We start from the raw sequence: 11,957 nt of genomic DNA, 5'->3' as shown, positions 1-11,957 counted from the left end.
GTTTGTTGGCCCCTCACACTTCAACCGGGTATGTAACGAGTGATCATACTGGTAGATCAATTGTAGTGCTCAGAGATAGTGGAGCAGCCCAGTCCCTGATCATGAAGAGCTCGTTACCCGAGGGAGTAAGTGTGGATGGGAGACCAGAGGTTATCCTGGTTGGGTTTCCAAGGACGCAGTACATCGCCCCCTTAGTGCCAGTACATCTCGACTCGCCTTATTTCAGCGGCACATGTGCGTTGGCAGTAGTCGATACCCTCCCTGTGGCTGGGATTGACGTGGTACTAGCCAACGACTTGGTGACCGATTGGAGCATCAATCATCCCAAGGTTGCGGACGAGTTTACCAGAACAGCACGGTCTGAGGTAACAGGCAATGGTAATGTCCAGGTAAAGACAGACCCGGATTTGAACATGTCTAATTTGTCCTCTCCCCCGCAGATCGACAGTTATCTAGCAGTGTCTCCTGATTCTCTCGACAAGGAACATGAGGTTACGATGGCAGAAGTACCTGAGCTAGAAGAGAGACCTTGTGTGCAGACACCCACGGATACCAACGAATCTGGAGCGAAGGCTGAGGTGTGCTTGCGGTATGGCAAGTTACAGCGTGTAGTGGACCAGCCAGAGATTCCCCAGACGTCAGAGGTATGTGAGGTATGTTCTAAAGGTCTAGTGCCCTCTTTGGTCCAAGCCAGGCTAGTGGATGGTGCCGGCTATGGACATGACAAGCTCAGGAAACTTATCCCTCGACTTACCAAATGTTTCCTATCGGTATTTTGTTTTATTCTCCTATGTGCTCTCTGTGTTCTCAGTAAGGATCAGTGGACGACCCGAAGGATGATGGCTCCCGTGAACATCGAGAAGAGGTCCCAGGGATTGGAGAGTTGTACTGCAAGTGTTGCAGTTGAAGAAGGGACCTGGGAGGTAATAGATGATACAGGAGGTACGACATGTGATAATGTGAGTGACTGTTTCCGACAGGTTGACACCCCCCGCGTGACTGCTGAGCCTCAATGCTGCGTTATGTGGAACGTTGGTCGACCTGACGGTGGCAGAGCGAATGCCACCTGCGACGTACGAACAGCCCCGTTGGGACTAGGTGTGGACCTAGTAGAGTATGCTGTAAGTACTGTTTTACTCGCGGTCGCTATCACTCTGAATTATCAGACCCCTGTATTCCAGGTTCCTGTCTCCCTGAAGGACCATCGGACTGGCACCAGAAATGCCGTCTGTGGTCAGCCATCATCGGTGCCACGACATAGGAAAGTGTCGAGTCACCCCAGATCGCGTCGAAACCAATCCGTACTCGAGAGATGTGAGATGACGCCCCTGTTTGACATCGCAGTGGAGACGTGGAAGATTACGTCAGGCAGATCATTGCCTTCTATCTGCAAGTTCCCGTTGTGCCGGAAATGGCTAGTAGAAAAGTTCTGTGGACAAGACAGCCTCATCACTCCAGTTCATAGTATAAGTAAGTCCATTTGGAGTTGTGTCGCCCTGCTAATTTGGTTTGTGTTTTTTATAGAACCCCAAACCAAATTCTTTTTGGTGGGGAGGTGTTACGAACCCGGATCCAGCGTCCGTGCCTGGAGCAGTGACAAACACGCCATCTGTGGGTCAGCTCCCGAAACCCCCGCCAAACGAACGACGACACCTAGTGAGGACAGCGTGTACTGGCCTCGAGGACCAGTTTCCAGTCTGGTTCAGCGCTCAACACCGCCGCTCCTGACCTCTGGTGAGGTGGTGCTCCGACGACAGCGCCATCTATGGAGTGGATATGTCGGGCGTTTGTATCTGAGCCTGTGAGTGTGGTGTATTAGTGTCCCGGTTATTAATGACGTGTCTGCTTACAGAGCCGACCTGGGACCACTGTGTTGAAGGTGGAGTCAGTCTACCCGAGGCAGCCAGTCTCCATACTGTCCAGTTTGCTGCAGCTGTTGTGACGTCGTCCCCCCGGAAGAACTCTGTGGTGTGTTAAGCCTGCCAGTGGAGTGGCAGTGGAAGGATTTACCCGGGACCGACGGTTGGAGACGATAATCCACTGGGGTATCGAGGACAGGAGGGTGATTGGTGATATCACACGAGACTCCTGTCTAGGGCGTACCCCTTTTATCGTTCGTGGAGTGGCCGTGCCAGCCTTGGTGGCTCAGTACCTGCCAGCAGACCTGCTGGACGTGTGGTTGACGGCCTCCACGACGGTGCCCCCAGTGGACCTGTGTTGTGGCTGACCTGTGGCCAGGGTAGACTCGGCGTTCTCAGAGGACACGTCTTGAGGCCACGAAGAAAGCACCGCGGACTCAACACCTAGCTTCGAGGATCCATAGTCTCCAGCAGAAGACTACAGTGTTGATCCCCTTTGTAAAGTGTTAATACCCCTCCCCCTTGTGTACGTTTTACTTTTATATATTTAAATGGTGATGGTGGACATTATATAATATTAAGTTCTTAACTTTCTTTCCCTACTCCCTTTAAGTTACTTGCGTCACGGATCGCATCCCTTGATAGCCTCTACTGGCTTGGGGCCGGATATATATCTTCCTCTAACTACATCAGAGTAAGAACCCCGTTGCGTCCCGAGAGGGCCGTAACATTTCCGTTAAACACACCCTTTGCCACAACATAACAATAACCAGGCACTACATCACCAACCTCAACAAGGCCCTGAACAACATCAATACCGGCCTCCACACCCTCAGCCACAACATAACCATAACCAGACACTGCATCACCAACCTCAACAAGGCTCTGAACAACATCAACACCGGCCTCCACACTCTCAGCCACAACATAACCATAACCAGGCACTGCATCACCAACCTCAACAAGGCCCTGAACAACATCAACACCAGCCTCCACACCCTCAGCCACAACATAACCATAACCAGGCACTGCATCACCAACCTCAACAAGGCCCTGAACAACATCAACACCAGCCTCCACACCCTCAGCCGCAACATAACCATAACCAGGCACTGAATCTAATTGCAGGATAAGGATTTGGAATTGGACGGGGGGAGGAATGGAATGGTGCCCAGTAGCTAAGTGATCCCCACTTACTGACGACTGTGACAGTGGCCTAAGAATACGGTGCACAAAGGGGGATATTAATAGGGTATTCAAATTATTAACAGAAAATTTCTAGTGGAATAAAACATAAAAAATTGTGAAGATAAAAGTTACCCATAAACGCGGTATAGAAAACCACGAAAAGACGACTCTCTCAACGTTGGAGTAGAAGCAAAATAACGATTTTTATTATTTCTCAAAGGCAATTAATTTATAAAAACAAATTACTTGATATTACATTTTATTTAATAATATAATATTAAAATAAAATTTAGATTTTATTTTAAATTTTAAAATTTTACCACAAAATTTACAGCGTTATTATTTCTTATAAAATATATTATTTATATACAAGGAACTTCTACCCTTGATATGGGTTTTATAACTGGTTAGAACTTTGAGACCATATAACGAAATTTATCTCTACATTCGTCAGCAAGTAGTTATCACCTAGCTGCTGTGTACAACAGTTAGTAGCGTGTTTTATAACATTTTTTGTGTTCCATGTTCTAAGGCCAATGGTAGCTACAGAAACTCGTGTTTCAACAGGTTGTTGTTGGTATTTTGGTCAGGTGGCCACAGAGCAGTAAGCCTAGAGCCAACAGGTGGCCACAGAGAAGCTAGCCTAGAGCCAGCAGGTGGCCACAGAGCAGTAAGGTTAGACCCAGCAGGTGGCCTCAGAGCATTAAGCCTAGAGCCAACAGGTGGCCACAGAGCAGTAAGCCTAGAGCCAACAGGTGGCCACAGAGCAGTAAGCCTAGAGCCAACAGGTGGCCACAGAGCATTAAGCCTAGAGCCAACAGGTGGCCACAGAGCATTAAGCCTAGAGCCAACAGGTGGCCACAGAGCAGTAAGCCTAGAGCCAACAAGTAGCAACAAGGAGAGAGAACATCCCATACTCAGTGCCACATAAATCAATTAATTAAATATAGGTCATGATACCCTGTAGGGTGAGCGGGGAAGTGGGGATAGGGGGAATAATTAGTGGGGGTGAGAGGAAAGGTTTTTAGGATGAGATAAAGTGCCAGAGCAAGACTCAGCTGCATGGCATTAAAACATTATGACCGGACTAAGTGATGGAGGCAAGGAATCGGATTTTTGTGACAACATTTCGTCTTTCAGTGCGCCCACGGTGATAGCATCCCTCAGCTGGGTGTGTCTTGGAGACTCGCACCAGTTGTGGTCTTGGATTTCGCTAAACAGCATCGGGCCGCGCCCAGAGTCTCTAGCAACCGGCAGCTAACAGGTCCACCCAGTAAAGAGAGGGAGAAGAGTTAAGGAGACTGGGTAGTTCGGAGCTTGGTGATTGAGGAGTGGTATAGGAGGAGAGAGGAGTCATGTAAATGACGGAGCAGGGGATGGGTCGTCAATCAGGTTAAAGAGGTTGTGCGTATTTCTAGGTCTACTAAGGGTGTTTTTGAGGAAGGTGTTGTAGTTGTCGTGGTAGGTGAGAATTATTGTGATCTTTCTTCCCCATAGTGTCCCAGAATATGTTCAGAGTCGGGACGTTCGCCCTTTCTTGCAGGGCCTCACTAGTGAAGCCCTGCCTGTGGGTATCGAACACCCATCTCAGGGTCCAGTTCTGGGTACGCTGGAGTTGTTTCCTGTTTGTAGGTGCTGAAAATGGGAGTGGGATGGGTGCATATGTTAGGAGTGGGAGGATAAGTGTTTTATATAGATAGAACTTGGTGGCTTGGAAGGCAGGTCTGAGGGTTTATAGCTTTGATAGAGCTTTGGAGGCTATAGCTTTCTTGGATACTACGTGTATGTGAAAGGGGAGGTTGAAGTCTAATGTGAGTCCAAGTACTGTGGTGTTGTTGACTCAGGATGTGGGTTGGGTCGGGTAACTGAGAGTAAAGTTTTAGTGGGGCTGGGCTTTGTCTTTTGTTGTTGTAGAAGAAGTAGGTGATTTTGGACTTGTTGGGGTTTGTTTTAATCCGCCAGTCGTGTTCCCAGAGGGTTGCTTTGTCTATTTCTTCCTGTGCAATTCGTGTGAAGGTGTCCATCGAGTAACCTGAGATCAGTTGGGTTATGTCGTCAGCATAACAGAGGGTCATAGAGGTCCAGTATGTTGGGTCAGGTATGTCATTTATGTCGATTATGTACAGGGTCGGTGAGAGAACTGAGCCCTGGGGGGGGGACTCCTGCATTTAGGTTGAAGTATCCTGACAGCTTCCCGAGGAACTTAATCTGTATCTTTCTGTTTGTTAGAAAGCTGCACATTAGCTTATGCATGTTGTCAGGTAGTTGGAATAGAGTGCAGAGTTTGTATTGTAAGCCGTCGTGCCATACTTTGTCGAACGCCTTTTCAACGTCCTTTGCTATAAGGGCCATCCTGATCCTCTTGTGCTTGTTAATGGAGAGGTAATTTGTTACTATGTTGAGTGGATCTTGTGTGGAGTGGTGTTGTCTGAAGCCAAATTGTTTGTCTGTTGTATGTTTTGGTGTTCTAGGTGATGTCTGAGTTTGTAATTTATAAGTTTTTCGTATATTTTTCCTTGTTTTAGTAGGCTGATCAGTCTGTAGTTCTTGGGGTCTGTCGGGGATTTTTTTGGGTTTTGGGATGAGGATTGCTGTGGCTTCTTTGAATTGGCTTGGGAAATATTCAGTTATTAGTAAGGCGTTGTAAACGTGAAAGAGTGCAAGGACTAGGGAGTCGGGAAGTTGTTTGAGGAGAGCTTGGCCTATGTTATAGGCTCCAGAGGCTTTTCGTCTGGTATATTTAAGCATGAGTTTTACTTCAGCTGGTTGTATCGATGCTGTGAGGTCACTTTGTAAGTCGTCTAGTGTCGTGAGGTCAATGGTGAGTAGTGTGTGATGGCCTGAAGGTTGTGTCGGATTCATGTTGCTACTATGTTAATGTTGTGTATTGCTGTTGGCTGTGGGGGGTGAGGGTTGAAGATTTCCTGCCAGTGTTGTCTGCATATGTCTACTAGTTCTGAAGGGTCAGTGAAATTTGATTGTTATGAGTGATGTTTGTAGAAGCAGAAGAGGAGGTGCACTAGATCCTCTTTATGAAGTTCCAGAATTGTTGTGGAGTTGTTTTTCTGTGTAGTTCAGTCTTTTTGTATGAGTTTCTTCCAGTATTTGGCATGTCGAGGTCTAGGCTGTTGAGTATGTTTTTTTTTTTTTTTTTGTAAAGTGAGGTCTGTGATTACCTGGCCGTATCTGTGAAGGTTGCGGGAGAATCTGTTGTGGTAGCAGATGAGTAGACTTTTGGTTCTGCTGGAGGGAAAGAAGGAGTATCTGGTTTTGTGGGTAGTTTTTGGTATGGTTGCGTCAGCCGCTTGTATATGAGGTTGTTTTGGATAGAGAGGATATGGGAGTCAATGTCTGTCGTTGGTTTATCTTGCAAGTTGTAGGGTTGTGTGCTGGTATTTAGGTGCTGATTGAAGGCTTAATAGTCTGCATTCTGATAGCCATAATGTGGGGTGGCTGGGATGAGTATGAGGTTGCTGGAGATTGTGAGTGACATGGGTATGTGATCTGAGCCGGTGAGGGGTCCGGGGGTTAATGTAATACTGGAGGTGGGTGCCTGCTCTGTTGGTGATGGTGAGATCTGGTCTCCCATTCCCATTATGTGTGTAGCTTGTTTTGAAGTCTGCGCCAAGGAAGGTGAGGTGTTTGCTTTGGTGAAGTTGGTGTAGTTCTTGACCGTACATGTTGTGTTGATGGTGGTTGAATGTTTGGTGTTGTGTGTTTAGGTCTACCAGGAGCAAGACCGGTAAGTGTGTGTAGTTGAAGAGGGTATTTAAGTCCTTGAGAAGAAGGCCTAAGTTTGGGCGAATGTTAGTGGTGCCACTGATCATTTGTTCATGTTGAGTGTAAATGTTGATTGTTAGGAAGTGTTTGTGCTGCTAGTTGGTAGTGAGGTCATGTTTATAAGTGCTTTTAACCAGAATAGCAACCCCCTTCATGTGCTTCATCGAGGGACTGGTATGTTGCGTAGACGTAATATCTAATTATGAGAGTTCGTCACGAATGTACTGTTCAGTAACAGCACATCCGGTCTTTCGGTCTCCACAAAGTTAGCAGTTAGGTGCCTAATACTGTTGTAGGCTCTAACGTTGAATTGTGTGATTTTCATTGTTTACTGACTGGATGAGAGGGGGGGGGGGGAAGATGGATTAGAGGTGAATAAACCGCAGAGGTTTTCCCATGTGCCTTGGTTCGTGTGGTAGATAATTCTGGGGATGATCGTTGGGGGTATGAAGAGTGTGTTGGAACCGTTTTTAAGGGTTCCTGGTGAGCATTTAGCCATTTTTGGGGTGGGGGTTTAGGGGTAATCTGGGAAGGAGTTGGTCCTTTTGGCTGAGTGTGACGAGTGTTTTAGCTTAGCTAATAGGGTCTTTGGTTTGGTACTTGTGTGGTATTGGATAATGGGGGGGGGGGGTGAGGTGGGCTAACGTGTGGGGCGTGAGATGGGCTGACTTGTTGCGCTCGTAGGCTAAGGTGAAGAAGGGTGCTTGCTTTTTGGTAGCTGATGTCCGTCTTAGTGCTCTCTCAGTTTTCTGGTGTTTTGGCGAGTTATTTATCTTTGTCTGGAGAGTTATCTTGTGTTTTGGTGATCTATTTGCCTGGAGAAAGGGAGGCTGTCATGGGGAGCGGAGTCCATGAGAAACATTTAGAGGCCTGGGGGGGTGGGGTCCGGGAGGGGTGGGGATGGTGTTGGGTTTTGTACCTGGGGAGTTAGAGGGGGGGGGGGCGGGGGAGGAGCTGGGCTTGATGCCTGAAGGTTGAAGGGGATGGGGGGAGGTGTGGTGTCATGTTGCAACCCGCTCTCACACAAGACAGCACATATATGACTTATTGCTTATAGTCACTATTTCTCTTATAAGTACAGATGTGACATATTCCAAGCCATATATTTTTTCAAGGCATTAACTTTTTTCTCAGTTTTATTAAACAATAGAGATTTTATACAAAATTTGATAATATCCTGAGTTACTTTACAAGTTATTTAAATATTTTAGTTTTGCTTTATTATTTTTATAAAACTGTAATAACAATACAGGTATAGGTTCAGTACTAATTGTAATATCTTACCATACTAAGAAGGTTAGGTTGTGACTTTCTAGCCAGCATTTTAAAGTGAACTCAAATATTCACAATAAAATAGTATGTCACATATTCACTTATTCATAAGCAAGATATTGTCTATAAGCAAGTGCGAGAACGGGATGCATGTTGGGTGGGATGGTTATGCCTGGAAGGTTCTTTGTTGTCAGAATCTGTTGAATGTTGGCGATTGTCTAATACATATCTCTTTCTGGAAAAGGTAACTTGATCATTAATGCTTATTGTTATAACAATAACCAGGCACTGCATCACCAACCTCAACAAGGCCCTGAACAACATCAACACCAGCCTCCACACCCTCAACCACAACATAACCATAACCAGGCACTGCATCACCAACCTCAACAAGGCCCTGAACAACAACAACACCAGCCTCCACACCCTCAACCACAACATAACCATAACCAGGCAATGCATCACCAACCTCAACAAGGCCCTGAACAACAACAACACCAGCCCCCACACCCTCAGCCACAACAAGACCATAACCAGATACTACATCCGATTGCAGGATAAGGATTTGGAATTGGACGGTGGACGGGGGGGATGGGGGGAGGAAGAAACGCTGGACATTTAAAAAATGGACAACTGTCACAGTTTTTGTTTAAATTTTTGAGTGTAACTTAAACACATTAAAACTGCAGTGAGTAGGGATCTCTTTGATAATGTGTACTACATTGGACGTCACAGTTGATAAGAGACTGGGGAACACTTTGCTACTGTGTTCTGAGGTCAGTGGTTGTCACAGAAATTCACCTTTCCACAGGTGTTTCTTGTTTGTGTTTTGGTCACGCTGTTGTTTCTTGTTGCTAGTGTTTTTGGTCAGTGGCCACAAAGCAGTAAGCCTAGAGCCAGCAGGTGGCCACAAGGGAAGAGAACAGCCTAGAAACTAGGTGCCGCATTACACTATTGCACTTACATTATATTAATTATTCAGTTTCTCATTTGACGGAGACTCATTGTAATAACGGAACCCGAACATCAACTTATGTAAATGCTGATTTAATGTTTTCCTAACTATGTTAAAAGCTCCTGTTTGATGGGGAGAAAATGCACAAGTATGAAGAGAAGAGAGGGAGAGAGGAAAGAGAAGTGGAGAGGATGAGCGGGGAAAAATAAGAAAGGGAGAGAGGGAGTGAAGGAGAAGATGAAGGGAATAGGGATAATGATTCGGGCTGCTACATGTAAGTGCTTTCAGCGAAGTTTTCTCTTTACATTTACATAAAACTTTGTTTCGTGACACTGTGAACATTCTTCAGCGATGTATAAACTTATGCAACGAAACAGTGTTTGGCCCTGGGTTATATAATTGTTGTTTATTAATTATTTATGCCTCCAAAATCTATAAAATGGTTATTATTTTTTAGAAACTTGTCTGAGATGCAAAAGGGCAAAGATCTAAGGCAAGTTTTATGGTAATAATATCCATTTTTCCCTACATTGGAGGCACAACACATTTGGAAATAAATCTCACTCAGGTACTCTTCCTTAAGCTTACCAACGTCAAGAAACTGTCGTACTAAAGTGCCCTTATCCTAACCTACCAGAGGACCCAAAACAGAAAACGGGACATTAGGTTACTTTAGCGAGCCGCTTACATTTTCTAGTACGACTACTTTTGGTCTTAGGTAGAATATACGTCAAAATGCGACGTTCTATTAAGAGAACGGCTTGACACGCTACCCAGGGGAAATGGCTGTAATGTTACAGTGTATTATGTAATGAGGCTGGTGTCAGGCTCTGCATTTTAATGAATTATTTCTGTTAAACACGACTGTGCAAAGTAGAACAACTTCACAGTACTCAGTGACACATTTAGGGTCACGTGACCAAGTACTGACAGTGAGAGGAGACCAGTGACGTCATGCACTAAGCAGGACCCACAGTGACGTCATGCACTAAGCAGGACCCCCAGTGACGTCATGCCCTAAGCAGGACCCCCAGTGGCGTCATGTACTAGGCAGGTCCCCAGTGACGTCATGCACTAAGCATGACCCCAGTGATGTCATGCACTAAGCAGGACCCCAGTGACGTCATGCACTAAGCAGGACCCGCAGTGACGTCATGCACTAAGCAGGACCCCAGTGACGTCATTCACTAAGCAGGACCCCAGTGACGTCATGCATTTAGCAGGAATCCTGTGGCGTCGTGCACTAAGCAGGATCCCAGTGACGCCATGCACTAAGCAGGGCACCCAGTGACGTCATGGACCAAGCAGGACCCCAGTGACATCATGCACTGAGCAGGGCCCCAATGACGTCATGCACTAAGCAGGACCCCAGTGACGTCATGCACTTAGCAGAACCCTAGTGACGTCATGCACTAATCAGGACCCCAGTGACGTCATGCACTAAGCATGACCCCAGTGACGTCATGCACTAAGCAGGATCCCAGTGACGTCATGCACTAAGCAGAGCTCCTAATGAATGTGAGGGCTCTGGCATGTGAATGGACTCACTACTGTGTGCAGTGATCATTGTATGGCACTGTTAAACAACTGCTTTCTGGTTGTTTCTTGAATACGGTGAATGAACGGCGGTGAATGGTGTAAATGTGTAAACATCAGTCAGGTGGAGGAGGAGGAGGAGGAGGGGTGATGTTTCCATGACAACGGCGTCGCATATTCTCTTTAACCGGTATTTAAATACTACATAACAAGTGAGTGAGAAAGAAATGTCCAAAATCTGAACAATGTTGAAGTGTAACAAGTAGGAAGACGTGTTGCAACATCATCATGCTTCTAAACTCTATGACCCAAGTATTAGGATATGTTGCAACATCATCATCATCATGCTTCTAAACTCTATGACCCAAGTATTGGGATATGTTGCACCATCAAGGTTCTAAACTGTATGATCCAAGAATTATGATATGTTACATCATAATGCTTTTAAACTCATTTTTTAGATTAGAATAATATTTCATTATAAATATTAAATTCCATGAGTCTGGACCCAGGGCTGAGTGCAGGGCATGTTGACAATTTTTCTTGCAAAATCTGCCTCTCTCGTGTTGATAAAAATTATATATACAGGGATCTGGATATCACGCATGAAGACGTTGTCCGGATCTTCGACTTTAATGTTGTTTATTGTTAGTGCTTATTGTTATAGCCATAACCAAGCCCTACATCACCAACCTCAACAAGGCCCTGAACAACATCAACAACAGCCTCCACACCCTCAGCCACAACATAACCATAACCAGGCACTGCATCACCAACCTCAACAAGGCCCTGAACAACATCAACACCAGCCTCCACACCCTCAGCCACAACATAACCATAACCAGGCACTGCATCACCAACCTCAACAAGGCCCTGAACAACATCAACACCAGCCTCCACACCCTCAGCCACAACATAACCATAACCAGGCACTGCATCACCAACCTCAACAAGGCCCTGAACAACATCAACACCAGCCTCCACATCCTCAGCCACAACATAACCATAACCAGACACTGCATCACCAACCTCAACAAGGCCCTGAACAACATCAACACCAGCCTCCACACCCTCAGCCACAACATAACTATAACCAGGCACTGCATCACCAACCTCAACAAGGCCCTGAACAACATCAACACCAGCCTCCACACCCTCAGCCACAACATAACCATAACCAGGCACTGCATCCAATTACATGATATGCATTTGGAATGGGACGGGTGAGGGTGGGTCGGGAATAGAATAGTGCCCAGTAGCTAAGTGATCCTCACTTACTGACGACTGTGACAGTGACGTAAGAATACGGTTCACAAAAGGTCTATTAGTAAGGTATTCGAAGTATCAACACAAAATTTCTTGTGGAA

General features: G+C 46.0%; 1 protein-coding gene across 1 annotated transcript; it reads left to right on the top strand.

Moving 5' to 3' along the window:
• The first annotated feature begins 484 nt into the window (after nucleotides 1-484).
• Nucleotides 485-2,448, top strand: LOC138353634 (uncharacterized). Its single transcript, XM_069306824.1, has 2 exons — nucleotides 485-1,470; nucleotides 1,853-2,448. The coding sequence occupies exons 1-2, from the start codon at nucleotides 498-500 to the stop codon at nucleotides 1,975-1,977; spliced, it is 1,098 nt and encodes a 365-aa protein (XP_069162925.1). The 5' UTR covers nucleotides 485-497; the 3' UTR covers nucleotides 1,978-2,448.
• The last annotated feature ends 9,509 nt before the right edge of the window (nucleotides 2,449-11,957 follow it).

Source organism: Procambarus clarkii, chromosome 59, assembly GCF_040958095.1.
Source record: "Procambarus clarkii isolate CNS0578487 chromosome 59, FALCON_Pclarkii_2.0, whole genome shotgun sequence".
In the NCBI taxonomy this organism is placed as follows: domain Eukaryota; kingdom Metazoa; phylum Arthropoda; class Malacostraca; order Decapoda; family Cambaridae; genus Procambarus; species Procambarus clarkii.
Note: the sequence above shows the minus strand (reverse complement) of the source record. Positions and strands in the feature narration are given on the sequence as shown.

What these genes read in the sequence shown, in the direction of transcription:
- LOC138353634 (XM_069306824.1), top strand. Translation starts at nt 498, where the DNA reads ATGGCAGAAGTACCTGAGCTAGAAGAGAGACCTTGTGTGCAGACACCC. An exon ending in CACTCCAGTTCATAGTATAA is followed by an intron (nt 1,471 to 1,852) that starts GTAAGTCCATTT and finishes GTCTGCTTACAG; the next exon opens with AGCCGACCTGGGACCACTGT.